Raw genomic sequence first — 26,906 nt, 5'->3', positions numbered from 1 at the left:
TATCATGTTAATCCATGTATTGAGAGACCATGGCAGGAAAATGCATCACTAGAGCAAATGTTGAATCTTCTCAACATAAGTGACAGCGTAAAATTGTGACTCATGATGTGAAATTAGACTGAATTAACAGAAGTAGTAATCATGCTGTCAACATTGCTCACCATCTTAGATTGCTGCCACCAGCCATTTGATTCTGGGAAAGAGCAACAAGATCAATGAGAAATCCAAACATGCTGTGTTTCATTCAACGCAATAACACACCAGCACAGCCAGGGTAATGGGGAGGTAATGGAAAACAGATTAGTGATGTGATGACAATCTTCATGAGAACAACACGCCGATCAGCCTCATCTTTATCCCAGCAGAAGTTATCAGTCTCTATGAAAATAACAAAAGAGATGAAGGAGGGAGCCCTACTATAAGTCTCTGTAAGAAAGAAGAAACCTTTGGTATGGGCAAGGGCTGGTTTAGTCTTTTCCAGCCTTGATACAGTTTTAAGAAAATATATGTGCAGGGAAAGCTGCAAGTACTGACACCGATGCTGCTGATACATTGCTGGAGAAGTTTAGAAATTGATTAAGATTGGATTCCCTACAGTGTGGAAACAGGCCCTTCTGCCCAACCAGTCCCTCTGAAGAGTAATCCACCCAGACCCATTTCTCTCTGACTAATGCACCTAACACTATGGGAAATTTACCATGGGCAATTCACCTGGCCTGCACACCTTTGGATTGTGGGAGGAAACCGGAGCACCCAGAGGAAACCCACACAGACACGGGGAGAATGTGCAAACTCCACACTGACAGTTGCCAGAAACTGGAATCGAACCTGGGACCCTGGTGTTGTGAGGCAGCAGTGCTAACCACTGAGTCACCATGCCGTCCTAGGATATTCGTCAAATTTCCCATGCAGATGAGATGAGTCTATATTGGATATGAATGCTATCAAAGACCTATAGTGCTATTAATGAGAAAAGTGCTTCTGGTTTTAAGGCTCTGAACAGATGTCTCACTCTGTTGCCAGACAGCACTGCAAAAGGTGACAAGAAGCTGAAACCTATGATCACTTGTCATGGTGAAAACCCACGTACAATTAAAAAAATCATGTCTGCCCATCACCTGCAAATTGCACCGTAAGGCATGGATAATTAGGCAGCTATTACATGACTGGTCCATGGACTACTTTGTACTAAGATGAAGTACTATTTTGCCAAGGAAATTTTGACATTTAAGATTCTTCTCATTTTGGACAATGCCAGTGCTCACAATTTGGACTATGAGGTTCTTTGTCCAAATGCCAAAATCATGTTCCTACTTTTGTAAATCGCATCCATCATACAGCCAATGGACGAGGGAATCAGAGTGACATTTAAAGTCTACCATCTCTGTAAGACTTTCTGGACTCAACAATAAAACTGATGAAGGGATGCCATCTGTCCAAGCCATCCGGAAGCAATTTAACATCATGGATGCTGTGAACATCACTGGTGCTGTATAGGACAAAGTTCTGCATGAACAGTGAATGGAAGAAGTCATTCCCAGCAGCAGTGAACTACTAGGTTGGCTACAAACTGACCACTATTCATAGTGAGTTAGTAAATCTGGGATATTAGGTGGGCCTTGAGGGCGGAAAGAATGATGTTGCACACTTACTCAAGTCCCATTCCAAGCCACTCAGTAATGCGGACCTGTAGAGATGGATTCACAAGCATTGTGTGAAGAGACAGATGATGCAGGTGATAATGAACCACTAGAACATGAAAAAGACCTGATCACAAAGGGTCTGCAAGATGCTTTCAGGCACAATGATGAGGCCCTGAATATTCTTGGATGTCATGATCATCTGGCAGATCAATCAGCCAAGGTACCACGGTTTGTTAATGACAACTTGTCATGTTATCAATAGATTTACGATGGCAAGTTGTGTGAAGCAAAACAGTCAATTCTAGACATTTTCTTTAAAAGAGTAACAACTCTTAAACCTTCTCAAGTCAAACCAGTCATGGGAAAAACCAGGACTGTCAGGCCTCTAAATGAAGACGACAGGTAAAAAGACATAAATGCAGAAACAACACTTGCTCCCAGCAAGCCAAACAGTCACTTTTGCAAGGTAAGAATTAAGGTAAACATGTTTAAAACTGTTTAAAAGCCTGTATGTTTTGTGTACAGTACATGAAGATGAATAATTAACAGAATAAGAGTCCATGATTATCCAAACAAAGGCAACTTAAAGAATTCGCCTTGACATAGCCCACCCTCTTAATTACATTATTCATCTGGTGTCTAAATCTGATTTTCCAAAATGTACCTCCTATGAACAGTGAGGATTCCCTGCATAGGTAAATTGGCTCTATCGTCTGAAGGCAACTACCTTGTCGCTTAAAAATCATGACAACATTAAAAGATATGACTATTACAACAGTTACTTCTTTAGATATTAAACAATTTTAGTTTAATATTAATATTTAGATAATATTTAATCTATTTAAATATTAGATTAATATTTCAATTTTATCATACCAAATGTATCACAGGACCAATTTTTTCTCCACAGCAGCACTCGATCTGTCCAAGCAGGAGTTCTGCATTTGTCACTGGTGTCATAAACATCTGTGCCCACATCATATTTGTATGTTGGAGCAAAATTGATGGTACCTTCAAAGAAATCTTTGAAAATCTAAATAAAAAATGCAAATTATAAAAAAAAATTAGCATTGTAAACAATAAAGTTTTTAAAAATAATTCTTCTTGAATGATTTAAGGAAGTTCTCTAAGCATAACTAATGGATTGTATCAGAAAAGCTGATAACTGTTCAGCTGGTTCAATCGCATTGCACACTTTCCCCACAGAATGTAAAGTTCATATTGAACATTTATACTTAAACATCTTTGGAATGAAGAAATAATCTGGAAGCCACTGATACATTTCAAGACAGATGTTGCAGTGGATATTAAATAACTTTGAAATGCTAAGAAGCTAAAAACGGTGGAAGAACAAATAATCAAAAAAGCTAATTGAACTTTAGCCTTTATAATAAAAGGGTTGGGTTACCAAAGGCAAAAGACTTATCTTAATTAAACAAAGCCCTAGATAAACCACTTTCAGAGAACTGGCTATGAATCTGAGCACAGCACCTTAGAAAGTATACATTGACTCTGTAGGAGAGCAGCATAAATTCGCTAAGATAACATCAGAGTTCAAAGATTAGAATATGAGGAGAGATTTCATAACTCAGGCTTATATTTGTAACAGCCCAGAGGCTTGGATGACTTGGTTGACATTTTAGGATTTTGAAAGGTTATTAGAAACCTTTACTGATGGAGAGACAGGACAAGGTGAGAACAAGCCTCAGAACAAGCCCAAGCACAGAGTATTGGAGGTGTGGAATGTTCTCCCACAAAAGACAGTAGATGTAAGCAGAATTAATAATGTTAAATTTAAGACAGTTAGACTTTTATTAGCCTGAGGTATAAAAAGATTAGTATCCAAGGCAGGTGGGTAGAGTTCGCATCACAGGATAAGTCATCTCTCAAACTAGTAATTTACCAGGCTGTCTCCCCATATCACAAAATGCCAACCAGCAGCACTGGAAGATTCTTAAATGACACTAGATTAGCAATTTAAGGCTTTCAATTGGCTAATGGGCAGAAGCGCCAACTTTCCCAACACTCTTAAAATGCAATAGTGGTGGCAAAGTGTTGGATATGCCAACTCCTCACTTGTTGTTATCCATCTATGTCCTGACACTCTCCTGGCTATCAGCCACAGCACAGAACCCAGTAAAATCTTCACCTAAGTTGCTATTTCGAGGGTCTCGAAGTTGTTGCGTGTAGACATAGGAGGTGTGTTACAGGTGGGTTGCTTGGCAGGAAGTGAGTCTTTATTAACTCCCTCTACAATAGCAATTGGTAGTCATATTGCATCCTGACTGGCTTCCCACAAGTACAGGGCATTATCAATTGCATGCTTGTGACAATCCAACAACTACCAAATTAATGGGGGTCTCATTAACATTCTAACAATGGACAGCTGGTATGCAACGACAAGAGGAGTTTGTATTGGGAATATAATTTAAGGACAACATCGAATTAAGCGTGAATTACTTGAACAATTTCTGAACTGAACAAGAGCATGTGATTTCTTGGAAATGGGTTCAACAGTTCTTGGGTGGACACCCACCTCCCAATTCTAATGTCAAACGTTTAATATATATTGTAAGGCACCTGGAATTTTCTGGAAATCAAGTGATTTCGCAGAAGTAGCTGAGCAAAGCAAGGAAATAACAAGTTAGGCTTATTATATAGCTACTGGAGTACAAGAAAACTGGTTTTGAGGGGGTTAGGGTCTATGCTAATTGTGGCCTATCAACTTTCTCTGGTTTTAGAATTCTGTTTTTCAAACCCAGAATCAGTAAGTCGAGAAGGCACCCCTGAAATCATAACCTCTCTCCTGAAGTCTGGTTCCTCGGAAATCGCTACTGGGAACCTAATAGAGTTTTCAAAAGCTAATATTTTTTAAGTACTATGAGCTGATCATTTGCAACAACTCAAACCCAAGTTGCTTGGACTCAGACTGAATAGTTATCATCAAGGTACAACTAACTGTCAGTGATTCAGCTTTGTCAACAGAAAATTTCAGCAGACTTGAGGAGTTATCACATTTTATTGTTTATTTCTAGACTTTGGACCATAGGATTTTTTTTAACCCTTTTGCCTTTTTAATACTATCTTTGTAAAGACATATCATTTTCATATGAGAAAGTGCATGTCTGTGGGATGAAGGACATTACAGTTTTAACTGAGGTTCATACCTTAGATGTTAATGAGTAGTTATCTCCAATTTAGTGAGAACAGGTTTGGTTAATAATAAACATGTCTTAAGTTAATTAAAGAAGCCTAGTGACATTCCTTTTATACTGGATAGTAGCACTAATGACAGCAGTACTCTCTTTAAAGAGTACTTTATTGGGACTTAAATATTCCTCCCATTACAGTTGTGATAATTCATGCAAAATCGCAGTAGACTCCCTGGGAGCAGTTCCGACGTCTTCATCATGTTTAATGTCTCCAATAAGAGACAAGATAGCCACTGCCCCTTGACATTCCCGCTATCAACATCCTCAGATTACCATTAATCGGAAACTCAAATTGACTTGCCAGGAAGGTTAGGAATGCAGCATCAAGTAACTCATATCCTGACTTCCCAAAGCCTGTCCACCATCTGCAAATCAGGAGTGTGCAGGAATACTCTCTACTTGCAGATCCAACAGCACTCAAGAAGCTTGATAGCAAACAGGACAAAACAGTCTGCTTGATTGGCACCATAACCACAAACTTGCACTCCCTTCACCACCAACACTCTGTAGCAGCAATGTGTAATATCTACAAGATGCACTGTAGAAATTTGCCAAAAATCCTGAGACAGTATATTCAGAACTCATGACCACTCCCATCTAGAAGGACAAGAACAGCAGATATGTGGGAATATATATTTGCAAGTTCCCCTCCAATCTATTCACCATCCTCACTTAGAAATATACCACTGTTCCCTCAGTGTCCCTGGGTCAAAATCCTGGCATTTTGTGGGTGTACCTGCAGCACATGGACTTCAGCAGTTCAAAGCAGCAGTTCACCACCACTATATAAATAGGGATGGACAATAAATGCTGGTCCAGCCAGCTACACCCATGTCTCACGAGTAAATTAAAAAACAATCCAGCACTCCAGCATTACAAAGCAATTTGGATCAGGTGGCAGAAATAAGGAGTTAGACATTAACTTATAAACAACTTAAGTTTGATGTATTGTAGTCACACTTACCTACGTACAGTGCAAAGTTTTGTTTTGCAAGCAGTGCAGGCAGATCATAGCAAACAAGGACATACAGATCACAGGGTGCTTAGACAGAGCGAGGTATACAAGGTTCCAGCTGCACTGGAGGTGCACAAAGCAAGATCAACGTTATTCAAAGTTGAAAGGTCCATTCAGCAGTCTAATAACAGCAGTTACTGTATGTACAGAGGAACCTTGATTATTTGGATAATCGAATGCCGGATAACATAGTTTAGCTGAGCATCGGGACCTTGCGATCTTGCCAGATAAACCGATATTCGGCATTCGATTATCTGGAATTCGATTAAACAAACGAAATACTCCCCGCCTGTGTCCTTTGGATAATCAAGGTTCTTCTGTATTCAAGCTTCAGTATCTTCTGCCCAACAGAAGAGGTTGTACAAGAGCTTTACGGGGGTGGGAGGGGTCTTTGATGTTGACAGCCTTTTTGCAGCAATAAGAGCAAATGGAATCCATGGTGGAAGGTTGGCTTCTGTGATGGTCTGGGCTGTGCACACAATTTTCTGCAGTTTCTTACGGTTCTGGGCACAGCAGTTTCTGTACCAGGCTGTTATGCATGCGAGTCGTATGCTTTCTATGGTGCATTTGCCACCTCTCCACCTCAGCTCTGTTGACATAGATAGGTGCGTGTCCTCTCCTTCCTTCTCGAAGTCAATGATCAGTTATTTTGTTTTGCCAACATCGACAGAGATTGTTGTCATTGCACCAAGACCTCTACGTCTTCCTGAATTCTGACTCTTTGTTGTTTGATATCCAGCCACCAAGGTGGTGTCGTCAGCAAACCTGCAGATGGTGTTCATGTGGAATTTGTCTACACAGTCATGGGTGTACAGCGAGTACAGGAAGGGGCTGAGAAAACATTCTTGCCAGTGCCAGTGTTGAGGATTATCATGGAGGAAATGCTGTTGTCTATCTTCGCTAATTGCAGTCTGCAGTCAGGAAGCTGAGGATCCAGTTGATGACAGCGGAGCCAAGACCTAGGTCTTGGAGTTTTGAGATTAGTCTGGTAGGGATTATGATGTTGAAGGTGGAGCTGTAGTCGATCGGTATGAGTCCCACGGTGTCCTTGCTATCCAGATGTTCCAGTGATGAGTGTAGGGCTGAAGAAATGATGTCTTGTTTGCCACTAGGAAATTACAGGGGATCGAGGCAGGTTGGGAGAATAGAGTTGGTGAGGACTATGACCAGCCTCTCTAAGCACTTCATGATTATGGATGTCAGAGCCACTGGGCAGTAGTTGTTGAGGCATGCTGCATGTGATTTCTTTATACTGGAATGTTGACAGTGTTCTTGAAGCAGATGGGGACTACACATTGCAGCAAGGAGAGGGTGAAAATGTCAGCAAATACCTCCACCTGCTGGTCCACACAGGAGATAAATATATAGCCGGGGACTCTGTCTGGGCCAGTCGCTTTCCTTGGGTTTACTCTCAGGAAGACTGATCTGACGTCTGCAGCGGTGATGGGGGAACAAGTGTGTCCTGGCCTGTCGGGACAGGTGACACCATGCCACTGGCAATCTGCTCAAACCGAGCAGAGAAAGCATTGAGTGCATCAGGGAGGGGATGTAATTTTGTCTGCTATTTTGTTCTGCTTCATTTTGTATCCCGTTATGCTGTGTAGGCCTTGCCATACGGTGTCCATATGGTTAGTTTGGGCCTCTAGCTTGGTCTGGTATTTCTCATGACATTTCTAATGGCCTGGAGGGTCATACCTGGATTTCATGTATAGGTCTGGGTTATCTGACTTGAATGTTATGTGCCTGGTCTTCAGTAGGCAGTGGATTTCCCCATGCTTCACCCAAGGTTTCCGGTTGGGGAACACTTGGATTGAACCAGACAAGACGACACACAAGTGAATTGCATAAACATTCTGATGAAAGCCATAGGACCATCCAGGTGGGTTAACTGAGCAAATTCATGTATCAGGACTGCACTTCAGACTCCCAGTGAGGTCTCTAGGGTTTTTCCATACTCATCAGCAAGCTCCTAAAGAATCTTAGCAGCTCCTGCATGGTACTGCACAGCCAAAATGATTGGTGCTGCACACATTTACAAAGATGTTCATCAGATATCTTCTGACAGTGAGAACATTAAAGTGGAGAAGGAGATTGCCTACTAAGAAGATTGCTCAGTGTCAATCACTTGGGATTAAGGTTGACTTTCTTCCACTCCAGTGTTTTGGGTCCTAAGGACATGAAACAGAACTATAGAGCAATGGGAAGATAGGGCATGGCAGTAAATTTGCTGATGACATGAAATTTGGCAGGAAAGTGAGGTGTAAAGAGAACATAACTTATTTATATCTTTTGATAATCTCCTTAAGTGGTTAAGATCTTGTAAATGGAGTATAAAATCCATTTTGGCAGAAAGAAAAAAATGAAACATTTCATCCAAGTGGTTAAAAAGCTGAAGAGCTCTAAGATGCAGAGAGAACTGGGTGTCCTAGTATGAGAATTGTAGAAGGATAGCATGTAGATACAGATAGTAATCAGAAGAGCTAATAGAATATTATGTTTTATTATGGGAGAATTGAATGCAAGAGTAAGGAGATTATGCTTCAGTTGTACGAGACATTGGTGAGATTGTATTTCGAGTACCAGTACAATACTGATTTCACCCTATTTACAGAAAAATGTTAATACATTTGAAGCAGTTCATAGAAGGTTTATTAGACTAATAACTGGACTAAGTAGATTGTCTTTTGAGACAAGGCTAGACAGATCAGGCTTTTTTCCTCTGGAGTTTAGAAGAGTCAGAGGTGACTTAATTGAAACATATAAACAGAGGGGACTCTACCAGGTGGAAGTCAAAAAGGTATTTACACCTGTGGGACAATCTTGAACTGGTGGTTGTCCATTTAAGACAGAGATGAGGGAACATTCTTTTTCTCAGAGATAAGTGTACAAAGGAACCTCGATTATCCAAATACCAATTATCCGAAAATCGGATTATCAGAAGGAGATCTTGAGGTCCTGACAGAAACATTACATCAAAGAAGTGTGTCCAACACTGGTCGCGTCTTTTGTTTACAGTGATTAAAAGTCCTGCGAAGAACAGTCCTGGACTGATGGGAGCGCAGGAACCATCTCTAAATGACTGACCTCCCACCCCATCCCTCTCTCTCCCCACATTTTCCCTGGAATTCTACACAGGGGTGTACCCTAAACTCCCCTTCCCCAGATAATCTAACATTGCCCTGAACAGGGCAAAGGTGGAATCGGTCAAAGTGCTGCAGTGAAAGGTTGTGTGTGTGCGTGCGCGCGCGCTATTTGGAGACCCACTCCACAGAAGGCAGCAGCAGCAGCAGCCTTGGTGTCCAGTTCAGCTGCCCTGGGCAGAGGGGTGTTGGGGGCAGGCAGTGGGCGGTGTTGGATGGGGTTTGGGGGGCAGGGGGAAGCGGTGTTGGACAGGGTTCGGGGGCAGTGTTGGATGGGGTTGGGGGCAGGTGGGGCTGGCGGTGTTGGATGGGGTTGGGGGGTAGGAGGTGGACCAGGGTTAGATGGGGTTGGGGCAGGCAGGGGGCGGTATTGGATGGGGTTGGGGAAGGAGGGTGTATCAATGTTGGACGGGGTTGAGAGGCAGGTGGGGGGGTGGTGTTGGGGGACAGGTGTGGGCAGTATTGGATGGGGTTGGGAGTGCAGTTTTAGATGGGGTGGCGGTGTTGGATGGGGTTGGGGGGCCAGGAGGAGGACCGGTATTGGATGGGGTTGGGACAGGACGGTGGAGCAGTTTTGGACAGGGTTGGGAGGCAGGTGGGGGGGGTGGTGTTGGGGGACAGGTGGGTGCGGTATTGGATGGGGCTGGGGGTGCGGGCGGGGGGGCAGTTTTAAATGAGTTTGGGGGCGGATGGCAGGGGGGGAGGGGGGGGTGGTGGCTTGCATGCGCTGTGATGCTACCTTATCGCCTGAACAGAAAGCAGACTTTACAGGAAACTCAGAGCCCCAGAGGAAATGCATTGAATCGATTAACCGAATAATCAATTATCCGAACAAAATAGCACCCACTCATCTCATTCAGATAATCGAGGTTCCTTTGTATTTGGAACTCCCTTCCTCAAAAGGAAGTGAATGCAGAATTTTTAAATACAGTACTTTTCAGACTGAGATAGATAGATTCATGATCACGAAAGGAATAAATGATTTTCAGGAATGTGCAGGAACGTAGAATTGAGGTTAAAATCAAATCAGTTATGATCTTATTGAATGGCAGAGCAGTCTTGAACGGCCAACTCTTGTTCCTTGTTCATATGTAATGAATCCTTTAGTTAGCTTCCATATCACTAGCACTTCCCCAAAGCATTGAACAAACCAATCCTATGGCCATGCCTACACCCATTGCACACTTGCTTTATGGGGCTCATAATGAAGCAAGTAAAAGAGCATGCTGACACGGGATAAATAGTGGGCAGAGCATAGAAACTGGTTACATCATTAAGCTGCTTCTGTGTTGAACCCAGACTTGGGTATAATGTTCCGAAAGAACTGCAGATGCTGTAAATCAGAAACAAAAACAGAAGTTGCTGGAAAAGCTCAGCAGGTCTGGCAGCATCTGTGAAGAGAAACCAGAGTTAACGTTTCAGATCCGGTGACCCGAGAAAGGGTTCTGAGGAGGGGTCCCTGGACCTGAAACGTTAACTCTGATTTCTCCTTACAAATGCTGCCAGACCTGCTGAGCTTTTCCAGCAACTTCTGCTTTTGTTGGGTATAATGTTCTTGCTCCTCATTCTTTCAGACACCTTTGTATCACTTGACTTTAGCAGGTTCCTTCCTCCAACACTCCTGGCTGCACCAAGCCACAAATACAGGGAGCTCGAATCTGTACGATGGCCTTGCCTTATGTGAGTTCATGTTAATATCTCCTGGAATCCCCATATTTCATTTTTGTATTACACCCATAAATTATCAATCTGACATCACATCATGTGCATCACTGAAAAGCTTGGAAATGCATTCCCAGAAAAAAAATCCTCTCAATCATTCAAAATAAAGTTAGTGAACCTATCCTCAAGTTAATGTATGGGCCTTGAACATTCTCCCGTCTACTTCCCCTTCTGAAACTGGCTTTTGCATTAATGTGCAAAAATTGTTCATAACAGTGGCAGTAAGCAACAAATACATACTTGTAGAAATATTAGACTTGTATTCACTCGCTAAAACCAACAGCACAGATACATTGCAAATAACCCTTGATAACGTACTCCTCCTCATAACATAAAATCAAACATTGGGGCACAGACATTTTTGTATTAAGTTACAAATACATTTTACTAGGTTATCATTATAAATCAATGAGGAATAACGCATCCTGCCGTTTCCTAGAATCATAGAATCCCTGCAATGCAGATAGAGGTCGTTCAGCCAATCGCTAATCCACCAAGCCTGCACATCCCTGGACACTATGGGTAACTTAGCTCAGCCAACCCACCTAACTTGCACATCTTTGCACTGTGGGAGGAAACCAGAACACCAGGAGGAAACCCACACAGACACGGGGTGAATGTGCAAACTCCATAGAGACAGTTGCTGAGGCTAGAATTGAACCCAGGTCTTTGGCACTGTGAGGCAGCAGTGCTAACCACTGAGCCCACCAGGCTGCCCCCAAAATCACAGAATCCCTACAGTGTGGAAAGGAAGTTCGGTCCATCGGGTCTGCACCGATCCTCCAAAGACGATCCCACCCAGACCCACGCCCCCAACCCATTCCTGTAACCTTGCATTTAACAAGGCCAACCCACTTAAGCTGCTCATCCCTGGATATTACTGGGCATTTAGCATGGCCAATCCACCTAACGTGCATATCTTTGGACTATGGAGCAGCTGGAGGAAACCCACACACAGACACAAGGCGAATGTGCAAACTCCCTGACCGACAATCACACAAGGCTGGAATCGAACCAGGGTCCTTGGCACTGTGAAGCAGCAGTGCTAACCTCGGAGCTATTGTGCCACAAATGAACGTGACCTTACAGATGCATAGCCAAGCTCAGATATAGCCGCACACCTTATCAGAGAACTAAACCCTGATCTCCCGTGTGACGGTGGCGGGGGGGGATACTAACCACTATGTCATCGAGAAGTTGCTGAGGAAGGGTCACTCAACCCAAAATGTTAACTCTGATTTCTTTCCACAAAATTGCTGAGCTTTTTCAGCAATTTCTGTTTTTATCTATGAGCAATGACTGTTACAAAGGATAAAAATACTGCCCTGGGAAAATAAATTACTTTTTCTTACTTCTCTTTGTTTTTTTTTACTCACTTTATTCTCAGTCTTCTGATGTTGCAATTGGTCATAGGCCTGAAGAGTTTTCCAGTCCTGTCCTTTAACTTGGTGAAGGACTTCTTCATGTGGAAGATCAAGGCGGAAGTTTGAATCTCCACACCAGAATACATAGTCATGGGAGAAAACATTTCTTCCCTGTCATAATAAATGAACAGCAAATATTATGTAATCAAATTGAAATAGGATAGAAATTTTCTAAGCAATTACTAATCTAATAGGATGTCACTCAAGTGAAGGGAATAGAATGTTAAAGAAGTAACATACCTTTTCATGTTTTCAGTGAAACGATAGATTCAAGACCAGAGTAGTGCTGGAAAAGCACAGCAGGTCAGGCAGTATCTGAGGAGCAGAAAAATCGACATTTCCTGCTCCTCGGATGCTGCCTGACCTGCTGTGCTTCTCCAGCACCACGCTAATCTTGACTCTAATCTCCAGGATCTGCAGTACCCACCTTCGCCTAGATTCAAGACCAGGCAAACCAGCAACATTTGCAGACTCCTTCCTGAAAGCCTCAAAGCCTAACATTGAGTCATGGAGTCTGGAGTCAATGTATCAGGTCAAATGTGGGCAAGGAAACCTCCCATTGATTACTACCTACCATCCCCCCTTGACTGAGGAATCAGAAGTCCTCCACGTTGAACAACACTTGGAGAAAGCACCGAGGGTGGCAAGGGTGCAGAATGTACTCTGGGTAGCGGATTTCAATGGTCTTCACCAACAGCGGCTTAGCAGCACTATATAGATCAAGCAGGGCAGATCCTAAATGACATAGATGCTAGACTGGGACTAGGGCAGCTAGTGATGGAACAAACCATAGGGAAAAAACTTACTTAACCTCATCTTAACCAATCTGTCAGAGATGCATCTGTCCATCTATCAGTAAGATACTGTGCATTCCTCATGGAGATGAAAACCCACCTTCACATGAAGAACACTCTCTATCATGTTGTGAGACATTATTATTATACTAAATGGGGCAGACTTTAAACAGATCTAGCAAATCAAGATTAGGCTTCCATGAGGTGCTGTGGTTATCAGCAGTAGCAGAATCACAGTCCAATACAATCGCATTACCCTGCATATCCCCCATTCTACCATTACTGTCACCATCAAACAAGGGAATCAACCCTGGTCCAATGAAGAGTGCAGGAGGGCATATCAGTAGCAACACCAGACATACATTAAAAACAAGATGTCAACCTTGTGAAGCTACAAAACTACTTGCATACCAAACAGCAAAAGTAACTGAATTAAACAATCCCTCGGGACAGATTTAAGCTCTGCAGTCCTGCCACATTCAGTCATGAATTGTGGTGTACTATTAAACAACTTGCTGAAGGAGGAGGCTCCACAAATGGTGGTTATAGGTATCATCAACACTGCTATCCAGTAGCATTAGCTCAGCAATGGTTCACAAATGACTAGACTGGGTTCTACCAGGGCCATTCAGTTTCTGATCTCATTACGGCTTTGGTCCAAACACAGACAAAAGAGCTGAATTCTAGAGGTGAGGTGAAAATAATAGCCCTTGGTGTCAAGGCTTCATTTGACTGAACGCAGCATCAAGGACCACAGCAAAACCCAAATCACTGGGAAACAGGGGAAAAGCTTTCTGCTGATAGGATGATATTGGAAGTCAGTCACCTTAACTCCAGGAATGTTTGCAGGAGTTCCTCAGGGTAGTGTCCCATGCCCAGTCATTTTCCAGTGCTTCACAAATGGCCTCCCCTCCATCAAGGTCAGAAGTAGGGGGATGTTTGCTGATTATTGCACAATGTTCAGTACTATTTATGACCCTCTGATACTGAGGAAGTCTTTATTCAAATGCAAAAAGAACTGGACAACATCCAGGCTTGGGCTGAAAAATACTGACAAGCAGTAATTATATCACACAAAATGCCAGGCAATGACAATCTCCAAAAGACACAATCCACCCATCATCCCTTAACACTCAATGGCATTACCATCCCTGAACCCCCACTATCAAGATCCTATAAGTTACCACTGACCAGAAACTCAAATGGACTTGCCATATGTAAACAATGGCTACACAAGCAGGTCCAGAGGCTAGGAATACTTCACCAAACAACTCAGTTCCTGCCTCCCCAAAGCCTGACAAGGCACAAGTCAGGAGTGTGCTGGAATACTCCCCACTTGCCTGGATGGGTACAGCTCCAACACACTCAGGAAGCTTGATCCCAGCTAGGATAAAATAGCCCACTTGATTGGCACCACATCTACAAATATCCACACCCTCACTAATGATGTTCAGTAACAGCCAAGTGTACTACCTACAAGATGCTCTGCAGAAATTTACCAAAGATTCTGTGATAGCATCTTTCAAATTCATAACCATTCCCATATAAAATGACAAGGGCAGCAGATATAATGGGAACACCACCACCTGCAAACTCCCCTCCAAGTCCTTCACCATCCTGAATTTTTCTGTGTCAAATCTTGGCATTCTCTAACAACACTGTGGGGCTACATATTGCACATGGGTAACAGCGGTTCAAGAAGGCAGTTTTCCATCACCTTCTCAAGGGCAATCAGGGATAGACAACAAATGCTGACTTAGCTAGCAACACCTATATCCCACGAGTGAATATAAAATAAAGCCTCTGATGCTGACCATGGCAATAAACTGATATATCTTATGTTTGTTCCAAGCTGGAGCAGGCAACATTTGCAAAATTCCCTACTCTGTCATCTATTGTCACCTGAGGGAGTCACTGGAGCTTGTATTCCAAAGGAGCTGATGCATTTCACTTGAAGCTGATAAAGTGAGCATATGCTTTAGGATGGTTGCAGGCATTCTTGTGGTGCAAGGTTGACACTTACTGCATTCACATTTCGTTCTGGTATCTACACTTACCAGATACATGTATCATTAAAATGTCATGAACAAGAACAGAAATTAATCAAAAGCACTAATAGAATTCTGGCAATTTTATGCAAAGGACTAGAATACAAACAAATGTCATGCTTTTATTGTGCAAAGCTCTGGTCAGGTTACATGTGGAACAGTGTGAGAAGTTCTAGGCACTGTATCTTTGGTAGGATATGACAAGTCTCAGATACAATGCAGTGTAGATTTACCAGAATGCAACCTGAACTTGAAAGGTTAAATTACAAGAAGAGATAAAAATTCCTTAACCATGACAAGATAACTCTGCTTTCTTTTGCTCAGACGCTGTCTAATCCATGATTATTTCCAGCAATATTTTCTTCAGATTTCTAGCATAATAATTTGATTTTTGTTTTGCACAAATTAGTTTTGTATTCCCTGGAATGTAGGAGCTTAGAAGATGATTTGATAAAACTTTTGAAAATACTAAGGGAATAGATAATACAAATTGAGAGATTCGCCTCTTTCCACTAGTTAGTGTGGACAAGGCTATGGTCATATCCAAAACACTACACTTAGGCCAATCAGACAAGGTTCTAGTCAGAGCAAATCAAAACATGTACATCTCTATGACTCTACAGGGTGGTAGACATTTGTAACATTTTTCTGCAAGCAGCAGTTACTGCTGGATCAACCATTATTCTTAAAACTGAGAAGCACAGATTTTTGTTAGTCAAACATATCAAATGATATGGGACACAGGCAGGTATGTGGTGTCAGGTCAGATCTGCCAAAATCTCACCAAATGGCAGAACAGACTCAAAAAGACTGCACCTAGAGTCATCAAATTACTCAGGGCACTAAGGCGGGCCTTCAACCAATTGAGTGTACACTGGCTCACCACAAAGCAATCCAGTCAGTCCACTTCTCTGCTCAAGGCCATTTAATTTCTTTCTTTCAAGTACCCACCCAATATTCTTTTGAAATTATTCATTGCTTTTGTTAATACTATAAGTCCGATTTCATTATCACCCACTGAATAAAAAAATTCTTCCTCATATTCTGTTTACATCTCTTTACTTAAAATCCTAAATCTATGTCTCCTAATACTTTCTTCATTAGCTAATAAATAGCTTTTTGTGCCTACCTTCCAAAAACTTGGTCTAATCTTACTCATTTCTGTCAAATCTCCTCTCAATTTCCTTTGCTCCATGCAGAATGCATAAGCTTCAGTAATCCAATCTTGTAAAGAAACCCCAGTTCCTTTACTCCACTGTAGCAACTCTGTCATTTTAAACAGCACCTCCCAACTGATTGCATCTATCACTTAGAAGGGCAGCAAGCCCATAAGAACAACAGCACCTCCTAGGCTCTTTACATGTCACAAATTCCTTTCCCCAGAAAGGAATTTCTCACTTTTCTCTCACTGTTGCTGGGTCAAAGTCATATAAATTCCCTATCTTATAGCACTGTATAGGAATCTTCCTACACGGGTTACAGTGTTTGAAATAGTTGGTTCTTTACTACTTTCTGAAGAGCAATTAAAAATAGATAATAAATGTTCGTTGCACAATGCCCATAATACATTCTAAAATAGCACATCATCAAATCCATCCACAGTCTTTCTTGTTCTCACCTTCTTAATGTGAAGACACATTATAGGTTATAGTTATTAAATTAATACAGGTTATCATTTCCCCGTATCATCTTCATTTCCAATTCGTAACCTTGCATATACACTTGTTATTTCTTTTCAAAAACATAGCATTTTTCTCCCCTAACTTTTTTCCATTCCTGTTCCAGTGCTTGATCTGCCAATTTATTTTTCATACCAATACTTCTTCATCATGCCTTAAATCTAATAAATTTTAATTAAACTAGTTATGGTCATCATATTAAAATTTTCTCCTAACTTCTGGTTGTTTTCTTACCCTGCTTTGATGTATCCTTTGAACATTATCAATTTCTGTACTAGCAATCCCGATTTCAATAATTGGCACTGAACGGCTATTTCAGAGTTTTGTGCAAAATATACAATGTACAATAAGAACATGCTGGAACAAACTAAACTCATTTTTATATGACTCACCAAGAGCAGAGGAAAAATTTAAACAAAATCAAAATGGAGAATCCATCATCTTAATTCCTGGACTACATTTAAATCTGGTTCCAGAGGTAAACAGCATGCTAATTGACTAAAACGTAACTGTGCAGAAAGAATAAATACCATTGGGAAGCTGAGCTTCTGCATGATTTCTCTATAATCTTCATTTCTTTCTTTCACTTGTGACTGTCCAGCTGTCAGATGGGCACATATGAAGCAAAGTGTGCTGCTGTAAAACTGCAGACGAAGTGCTACTGCTCCTTTGTTTCCAGTCTTTCCACCCATCCCAGTCTTCACCCTATCCACAGCAACCTCTCTGCAAAAGAAAAATGAAACAGATTTTCTATTTACATTTTATTTCCCATTTCCTCATTTGTTTTACTTATTAAGATCAGAAAAAAAAACTGGAGCAATCCTGGCAACTTGTTAAGATCACAGAACTTTAAAACAAAAACTCACTTTTCCTACAGTATCTCCATATCTCAGTTCTCCTGATGCCCAGGAATCTATTGATCTTAGTCTTGAGTGTATGAATTGACTGCCCTCATCTTTCAGCCAGAATATTCACAAGCTAGTGGTGGGACCTCTACCTAACGTCACCAATGGATATGGTGGTCAGAGAGTATCACGGGCCCAAGATGTTTTAAAATATTCTTTCATGGAACATGGGCACTACTGGCAAGGTCAGTAGTCATTTCCTATTCCTAAATGCCCTTGAAGTGGATTACTCGATCTTTCAGAGGTGGCTAAATGTCAATCACATTGCTTTTGGCCTGGAGTTACATGTAGGTAACACTGGGTAATGATGGCAAATTTCATTACCACAAGGCATTAATGGACCAAATGGACTTTTGTTTTAACAACAACTGATGACAGTCGACATGCCCACCATTACTGATACTAGTTTTATGTTCCATATTTATTTCCTTAATTCAAATTCCATCAGCTGCCATGGCAAGATTTGAACTGATGTCCTCGGAGCATTAGCTTAGCCCTCTGGGTTACTAGTTGAATGTTACTACCACCAATACCTCCCAGGATGTCAGTAGGTGAAAAATAGCTGAAGAGACAATAGCTATTGGTTAAGATGTAGGTTTACTTGCTGAGCTGGAAGGTTCGTTTCCAGACGTTTCGTCACCCTACTAGGTGACATCTTCAATGGGCCTCCGGCAAAGCACTGCTGATAATTCCTGGTTTCTATTTATATGTTTGGGTTTTTTTGGGTTGATGATGTTATTTCTTGTGGTGATGTAATTTCCTGTAGTGAACTCGCTTCCTGTTCTTTTTCTCAGGGGGTGGTAGATGGGGTATAACTTGATGTGTTTGTTGATATAGTTCTGGTTGGAGTGCCATGCTTCTAGGAATTCTCGTGCGTGTCTTTGTTTGGCTTGTCCTAGGATGGATGTGTTATCCCAGTCAAAGTGGTGTCCTTCCTCATCCGTATGTAAGGATACTAGTGAGACACAAAATGACATGACCCTCTCTCACTAGTATCCTTACATACGGATGAGGAAGAACACCATTTTGACTGGGACAACACATCCATCCTAAGACAAGCCAAACAAAGACATGCACAAGAATTCCTAGAAGCATAGCACTCCAACCAGAATTTCATCAACAAACACAGAGTTAGACCCCATCTATCACTCTCTGAGAAAAAGAACCGGAAGTGACCTCACTACAGGAAATGACATAATCACAATAAATGACATCACCAACCCAAAAAACCCAAACATATAAATAGAAACCAGGAATTATCAGCAGTGCTTTGCCGAAGGCCCACTGAAGATGTCACCTAGTATGGTGACGAAATGTCTGGAAATGAACCTTCCAGCTCAGCGAGCAAACCTACATCTAGAACTTCAACCTGAGCTACAAATCTTCTCAAAACTCACTAAGCTATTGGTTAGATTTGAAAACAGCTCATTTAGAAAATTTAATGAAGTATGATTTTAATTATCCCACTAAGAGCATGGAGAACAAAATATAGTAATTTGTAGACAAAATTCAAATTCAACTGATTATACAAAATAACCACACAATTAAAGGATTGAAAGTTATATCCATGGATGCCAACTTAAATGAAGAAAGCTGACAAATGCAAAGAGTGATTGTCAGCATGTAATGAATGGGGCTAAATAAATTCACAGTCATGGACATGGGTTCTTGTAGTGCAGCATCCCTACCTCTAGGCCAACAGGATAGGATTCAAGTTCCAACTGCCCCGTCAATTTGTCATAACATGCCTAAGCAGGTTAACTGAAATGAATATAGATGCAGATAAGGAGGAAATAAATGGGAAAGTACAGGTCATTCTGCTAGAATGTTGAGATAATGCAAATTCGCTGTAATACGGTTGATGAATTGGGGATGAAAAGTGTGGTGCTGGAAAAACACAGCAGGCCAGGCAGCATCTGAGGAGCAGGAGAATCAACGTTTCAGACATAAGCCCTTCTTCAGGAATGAGGCAGAATGAGGTATGCCAAGCGGGCTGAGACAAAAGGTAGGGGGGAGGGAATTTGGGGGAGGGGCGCTGGGAATACGATAGGTGAAAGCAGGTGAGGTGAGGGGGATAGGCCGGAGAGGGGGTGGAGGCGGAGAGGTCGGGAAGAAAATTGTAGGTCAAGAGGGCGATGCTGAATCCAGGGGTTGGGACTGAGAAAAGGTGGGGGGAGGGGAAATGAGGAAGCTGGAGAAATCTACATTCATCTAGTGTGGTTGGAAGGTTCCTAGGCAGAAGATGAGGCGCTCCTCCTCCAGGCGTCATGTGGCCAGGGTCTGGCGATGGAGGCAGCCAAGGACCTGCATGTCCTTGGCAGAGTGGGAGGGGGAGTTGAAGTGTTGGGTTGGTTGGTTGGTGCGGGTGTCCCAGAGGTGTTCCCTGAAACGTTCCGCAAGTAGGCGGCCTGTCTCCCCAATGTAGAGGAGACCACATTGGGTGCAGCGGATACAGTAAATGATGTGTGTGGAGGTGCAGGTGAATTTGCGACGGATATGGAAGGATCCATTGGGGCCTTGGAGGGAGGTGAGGGGGGAGGTGTGGGCGCAGGTTTTGCGCTTCTTGTGGTTGTAGGGGAAGATGCCGGGAGCGGAGATTAGGTTGGTGGGGGGTATGGACCTGACGAGGGAGTCGCGGAGGGAGTGGTCTCTCCAGAACGCTGATAGCGGTAGGGAGAGAAATATATCCCTGGTGATGGGGTCTGTTTGGAGGTGGCGGAAATGACGGAGGATGATACGATGTATATGGAGGTTGGTGGGGTGGAAGGTGAGGACCAGTGGGGTTCTGTCCTGGTGGCGATTGGAGGGGCGGGGTTCAAGGGCAGAGGTGCTGGAAGTGGAGGAGATGCGGTGGAGACCATCGTCGATCACGTCTGTGGGGGAAATTGCGGTCTTTGAAGGAGGAGGCCATTTGGATTGTACGGTAGTGGAATCGGTCCTCCTGGGAGCAGATGCGGCGGAGGAGAAGGAATTGGGAATATGGAATGGCGTTTTTACAGGGGGCAGGGTGGGAGGAGGTGTAATCTAGGTAGCTGTGGGAGTCGGTGGGTTTGTAGTAAATATCTGTGTTGAGTCGGTCGCCTGAGATAGAAATGGAGAGGTCTAGGAAGGGGAGGGAGGAGTCTGAGATGGTCCAGGTAAATTTGAGGGCGGTGTGGAAGGTGGATGAAGTGTTCAACCTCCTCGTGGGAGCACGAGGTAGCGCCAATACAATCATTGATGTAGTGGAGGAAAAGGTGGGGGGTGGTGCCAGTGTGGTTGCGGAAGATGGACTGTTCTACATATTCGACGAAGAGGCAGGCATAGCTGGGGCCCATGGCTACTCCTTTGATTTGGAGGAAGTGGGAGGATTGGAAGGAGAAGTTGTTAAGAGTGAGGACCAGTTCAGTCAGTTGAAGGAGGGTGTGAGTGGCAGGGTACTGGTTGGATCGGCGGGAAAGGAAGAAGCGGAGGGCTTGGAGGCCTTCGTGATGGCAGATGGAAGTGTATAGGGACTGGATGTCCATCATGAAGATAAGGCGTTGGGGGCCGGGGAAGCAAAAATTATGGAGGAGGTGGAGGGCATGGTGGTGTCCTGAACGTAGGTGGGAAGTTCTTGGACTAAGGGGGACAGGACAGTGTCGAGGTATGCAGAGATGGGTTTGGTGGGGCAGAAGCAGGCTGAGACAATGGGTCGGCCGGGGCAGTCAGGTTTGTGTAGTTTGGGCAGGAGGCAGAAACGGGCGGTGCGGAGTTGTGGGACTATGAGGTTGGAGGCAGTAGATGGGAGATCCCCTGAGGTGATGAGGTTATGGATGGTCTGGGAGATGATGGTTTGGTGGTGGGAGGGGGGGTCATGGTCAAGGGGGCAGTAGGAGGAGGTGTCCGCGAGTTGGTGTCTAGCTTCAGCGGTGTAAAGATCGGTGCGCCAAACTACCACTGTGCCTCCCTTGTCTGTCGGTTTGATGGTGAGGTTGGGGTTGGAGCGGAGGGAGTGGAGGGCTGCGCGTTGTGAGGATGAGAGGTTGGAGTGGGTGAGGGGGTGGACAGGTTGAGGCGGTCAATGTTGCGGCGGCAGTTGGATATGAAGAGATCGGGGGCAGGTAAGAGGCCAGCACGGGGTGTCCAGGTGGATGGGGTGTGTTGGAGGCGGGAGAAGGGGTCATCAGAGGGTGGGCGGGAGTCCTGGTTGAAGAAGTAGGCGCAGAAGCAAAGGCAGCGGAAGAAATGCTCGATATCTAGCTGCGTGTCGAACTCATTGATCCGGGAGGGTAGGTCCAACCTCCAGACCTTATCTCAGTCCCAAGCCCCGGATTCAGCACGGCCCTCTTGACCTGCAATCTTCTTCCCGACCTCTCCACTCCCACCCCCTCTCCAGCCTATCACCCTCACGTATTCCCAGCGCCCCTCCCCCAAATTCCCTCACCCCTACCTTTTATCTCAGCCCGCTTGGCACACTAGGGATAATGCCCGAAACGTCGATTCTCTTGCTCTCGGATGCTGCCTGGCCTGCTGTGTTTTTCCAGCACCACACTTTTCAACTCTAATCTCCAGCATCTGCAGTCCTCACTTTCTTCTCCCTGATGAGTTGGGGACACTGTTTCTAAAGCGTGAGCTTTTAAACTGCATGGTGGCTGTAACGTGACTGCATCACCAACACTTTAAGCGTTATTTCTTAAGTGCAATTTTTTTATAACATGGGGTTGCACAAGAACATAACCATCATCTTATGGAAGAATTACCTGCATGTCCAGGAAAAGCCTGAAGTTTATGAGAAAATAATGAGTGGAAAACAGTCAGCAATTTTACTGATAGAACAATCCAACAGCAAACAACTGATTTTGTACTGGTTGCCCCCTATGTGAAACACTTTGGGTAGACTTTTAGAAGCTTCCAAGACATTGTGATATGATTCATTGTGGGATTCAAAGGCAGAATTTCAAAAATACATGATATAAGCAGATGAGTTTCACTGGAACAGCATTACTGATATCCATACTAGTGGAGAAAATTAATAATAACATTATAGTTTTGTTTAAATTTTGGCCTTGAAAAACATGTAAATTCTCAGTATTCTGAACAGCCACTTTTTCAATGTTTCAAGTACAGCTGACCGTGGAGCAAAATGACAACTGGGTCCAGGTATTTCCACAGGCTCTCCATGTCATCAAATGACACGAGTCTGAACTTTCATTCAGGTTTAGGATCCCGATGACTAGAATATTCCTGTGTCGCGATTCTGTGCTGTATCACTCAGTGACTCAAAACAATTTTAAATTGGCCTGGGGATCCAATTTTAGTGGTGCCAGGAGTATGTGGGAGCAGATTCTAGAAACTCTTTGAGTAGCCTAGGCTGGGCTTGCCTGTGACAGAGGAGATGGTGCAAAAGAGTTTGCAGAAGGGTAACTTTGGTATGAGAAGGCATCAATGGACAGCTGCAAACGCCTCTTGAGGTGTTATTCGAGGCGCTGCAGAGAGGTGAGAGAGAGAGAGAGAGAGAGAGAGAGAGAGAGAGAGAGAGAGAGAGAGAGAGAGAGAGAGAGAGAGAGAGAGAGAGAGAGAGAGATCCTGGTATCTGCAGAAGAAAATGGAGGCAAGTAGAGAGGTCACCAGTAGGCGAGTGAAAAGGATGGTATCAGTCATGTCATAAAAGATTAAATAACCCATTACATCTGGAAAATGGATGAGCAAGTGATACCCAGACAACTGATCTCTAATAGACAGGCTGCACACATGCTCAGAGTCCAAGTACCCATATTTCTCCACACTGTCAGAGCAAGTGATCAGTTGAATTAATGAGTGATTAGCCACAAAGCAACTGAGAATTGGATACGGTTTTGAGAAGATTTGTCACTCAGGTTGAGGTTCTGGACAAAGGTTTGCTCACTGAGCTGAAGGTTCATTTTCAGACGTTTCGTCATCATTATCAGTAACATCTTCAGTGAGCCTCCAGACAAAGCACTGCTGATGTTTCCTGCCTTCTATTTATATGTTTGGGTTGGTGATGTCATTTCCTGTGGTGATTTCACTTCCTGTTCTTTTTCTCAGGGGTGGTAGATGGGGTCCAATGCGTTTGTTGATAAGAATTCTGGTTGGAATGCCGTGCCATGAGAATTGGATGCCACTGAAGAGTTCAGCAGTTCATATCAAGGTCATGTTGGAACAGGTCAGGAAGGTCAGAGTATGCTGTCCTCTCTCCTCAGCATCAGAAAAAAATATCATAAGTGACATATGACCTTCAGCGGAAGGGGAGCAGAGTGTCCCTGCAGAGTGAATGAAACCTTCCTGACTGCAGGAGACTCCACAGAGCCTGCAACATCATACAATAGCTGCATTCCATCAATTAGCATACACATCTACCGCCCTTCAGCTTTAGAATAAGGCGTAATGAATGTACAGGATCACATAGTTAGATACACAGAATGGGTCATCTCAGTGAAGTTGTGTGTTTATTTCATCATTCATTTCTTTTGAAATAATAATAGCTGATGATTATGACACAGATTTATTAATATCTGTGTTAATAAATCTCAAATCAAAGTTAAAATGGTGGTGGGCTTGGATGTTGGAATCAGTGCTTGGTTTAGTCATAGAGCATGGAAACAGCATGGAAACAGACCCTTCGGTCCAACCCGTCCATGCCTACCAGATATCCCAACACAATTTAGACCACCTGCCAGCACCCGGCCCATATCCCTCCAAACCCTTCCTATTCATACACCCATCCAAATGCCTCTTAAATGTTGCAATTGTACCAGCCTCCACTACTTCCTCTGGCAGCTCATTCTATACACGTACCACCCTGTGTGTGAAAAAGTTGCCACTTAGGGCTCTTTTAAATGTTTCCCCTTTCACCCTAAACCTATGCCCTCTAGTTCTGGACTCCCCCACCCCAGAGAAAAGACTTTGTCTATTTACCTGATCCATGCCCCTCAATTTTGTAAACCTCTATAAGGTCACCCCTCAGCCTCTGACGCTCCTGGGAAAACAGCCCCAGCCTATTCAGCCTCTCCCTGTAACTCAAATCCTCCAACCCTGGCAACATCCTTGTAAATCTTTTCTGAACCTTTTCAAGTTTCACAACATCTTTCTAAAAGGAAGGAGACCAGAATTGCACGCAATATTCCAACAGTGGCCTAAACCAATGTTCTGTACTCAATACTCTGACCAATAAAAGAAAGCATACCAAATGCCTTATGATATGGGACAATCGATGGTGTTAGACACCCCATTATCAATGTATTTGGGTGTCACTGAGATTATCTAGATGATTGCACTTACTGGATAATTTCTTTGTCTGATGGAAAGCATGTTACACAGTCTCCTGTAATAGAGCTGAATGCTGTTCAAGTAAGGATTTATTGAATAGTGTGGCTTTTGTGGCTATACCAGCCTACCAATATCTGAGGCCTGAGATGATGTCAGTCGTCTCTCTCCCTCATGACTGGGCACCAGACTCCTCAACAGATCCACCTTTATTCCGCTCTTCAGTTTTCCTTCCATCTTTCGAGAGAGGGTGCCATTCCGGGTCATTCTTTTCAACCTGTTTCTGTATCCTTTCTACAGTTTTGTACAACACAGAGCAACTAACCTCAACATGAGATACCATAGAATCCCTATAATGTGGAAACAGGCCATTTGGCCCAACAAGTCCACACCAACCCTCCGAAGTGTAACCCATCCAGATCCATTCCCCTAGCCTATTACTTGACGTTTACCCATGACTAATGCACCTAGCCTATACATCCCTGAACGCTATGGGCAATTTAGCCTGGCCAATTCACCTAACCTGCACATCTTTATGTTGTGGAAGGAAACCGGAGCACCCGGAGGAAACCCATGCAGATACGGGGAGAATGTGCAAACTCCACACAGTCACACGAGGCCAGAATCGAACCCAGGTCATTGCGCTGTGAGGCAACAGTGCTATCCACTGAGTCACCGTGCCGCCCCACCTTGGCCAATACCTTGGCTGACTTTACTGGAGGGCACCACTTGACCAAAATGGTGGTCATCAAATACCAATGGTTTGTTCAATATAGGTATGTATTAGTAGAGATGTTTGATTACAGTGTGTCTGCATCCATTCCAGGGTACCATACCAGGGTCAGCTGGCACCTAAGGGGATCGCCCTCAAATCCCATCAACTACCCATGGAGTCTGAAGAGGCCAGGCACCTTGGAATCTTAGTGTTTTGGAATCATAACAGTTGCCCAGAAAACCAACTGGAAGATGTGCTTCCTTTGACCCACAGAGCAGATGGACATGCAACAAGTGATTGCCTTCATGAATCTGACTGGCTGGTCTGAAGGCACCTTAATGATCAAGACTGTCTAAGTGATGGTCCTTGGACTTAAGGAAGTCTATCAATAGTGGGATGCTGTTCGGAGGGTCAGTGCGGACTTGATGGGCCAAACGGTCTGCTTCCCCTTTGTAGAGATTCTATTAACTCTCTGCCCTCCTTTTGTAAACTGCATCATGTTCCAGAGATACTGGGTCCACAATGATAAGGACATCAATATCTTTCAGGAATATGATCTGCAACTGCCCATCTCTACTGGCAACTGAAAACTTAGCTTGCCACATTAGGCAACTGTCCATATAAGCTGTTAAATACATTTTCAAAATTTACTGCCCTAATTCAATCTCAAGATCCAGGTCTGGATGACCAAGCAAGAGGGATGTCCTTTTGTGTACTGAATGTTAAACTACCTCAGAAATGAATGTGAGTTCAGAATTCACCAGATTGGGGTCTTTGTAGAACAGGAATGATTCTAATTAGAATAAAATATTATATGCAACTTTTAAACATTCAAATGTCTCCCCTTATAACAGCCAGTTGAGACCCCAATCATAAAATAGCTCTTCTAAAATGTAAATAAATCCACATTTACATTTATGTTGATTAAATTATGCAGACAGTCAATCCCTGCTGCATATTCCATAGTGACACCCTGACCACACATGAAATCCAATTGGTCCTCAGGCACTTTAATGCCCAGAATTTATTTTTGGTGAAGGTGGCAGGGTTCAGTATACCACCATCTCACCTAATTAAGTTCCCTCGAAATCGAAGCTACTTGGATGCTGCCTGAACTGCTGTGCTCTTCCAGCACCACTAATCCAGAATCTGGTTTCCAGCATCTGCAGTCATTGTTTTTACCTAATTAAGTTCCCTCCCCACCTTCAAGCTCAACACTCCACCAGCAGAGGTTTCTGCCAGAATCCATTCCGATCAAGTGACAGATTGGTAAATTATTTGTCCGGCAAATATGTTCAAATTTTCATGCCTTAAATTTGAAAAGTGAACATCAGGGGAAAACAACCGGGACAACTGCAAATTAA

At 43.3% G+C, this 26,906-nt stretch overlaps 1 protein-coding gene across 1 annotated transcript in view; it reads right to left on the bottom strand.

Moving 5' to 3' along the window:
* The window catches only part of LOC140483114 (synaptojanin-2-like), a 240,889-nt gene that overhangs the window by 56,014 nt on the left and 157,969 nt on the right, over positions 1–26,906 (bottom strand). The window contains exons 15-17 of the mRNA XM_072581079.1: positions 17,208–17,400; positions 12,109–12,267; positions 2,520–2,676 (exon numbers count right to left, since the gene is read on the bottom strand). Of these exons, the coding sequence (XP_072437180.1) occupies positions 2,520–2,676; positions 12,109–12,267; positions 17,208–17,400 (509 nt within the window). The remainder of the gene's footprint in view (positions 1–2,519; positions 2,677–12,108; positions 12,268–17,207; positions 17,401–26,906) is intronic.

This window comes from Chiloscyllium punctatum, chromosome 11 (genome assembly GCF_047496795.1).
Source record: "Chiloscyllium punctatum isolate Juve2018m chromosome 11, sChiPun1.3, whole genome shotgun sequence".
Lineage (NCBI taxonomy): Eukaryota > Metazoa > Chordata > Chondrichthyes > Orectolobiformes > Hemiscylliidae > Chiloscyllium > Chiloscyllium punctatum.
Note: the sequence above shows the minus strand (reverse complement) of the source record. Positions and strands in the feature narration are given on the sequence as shown.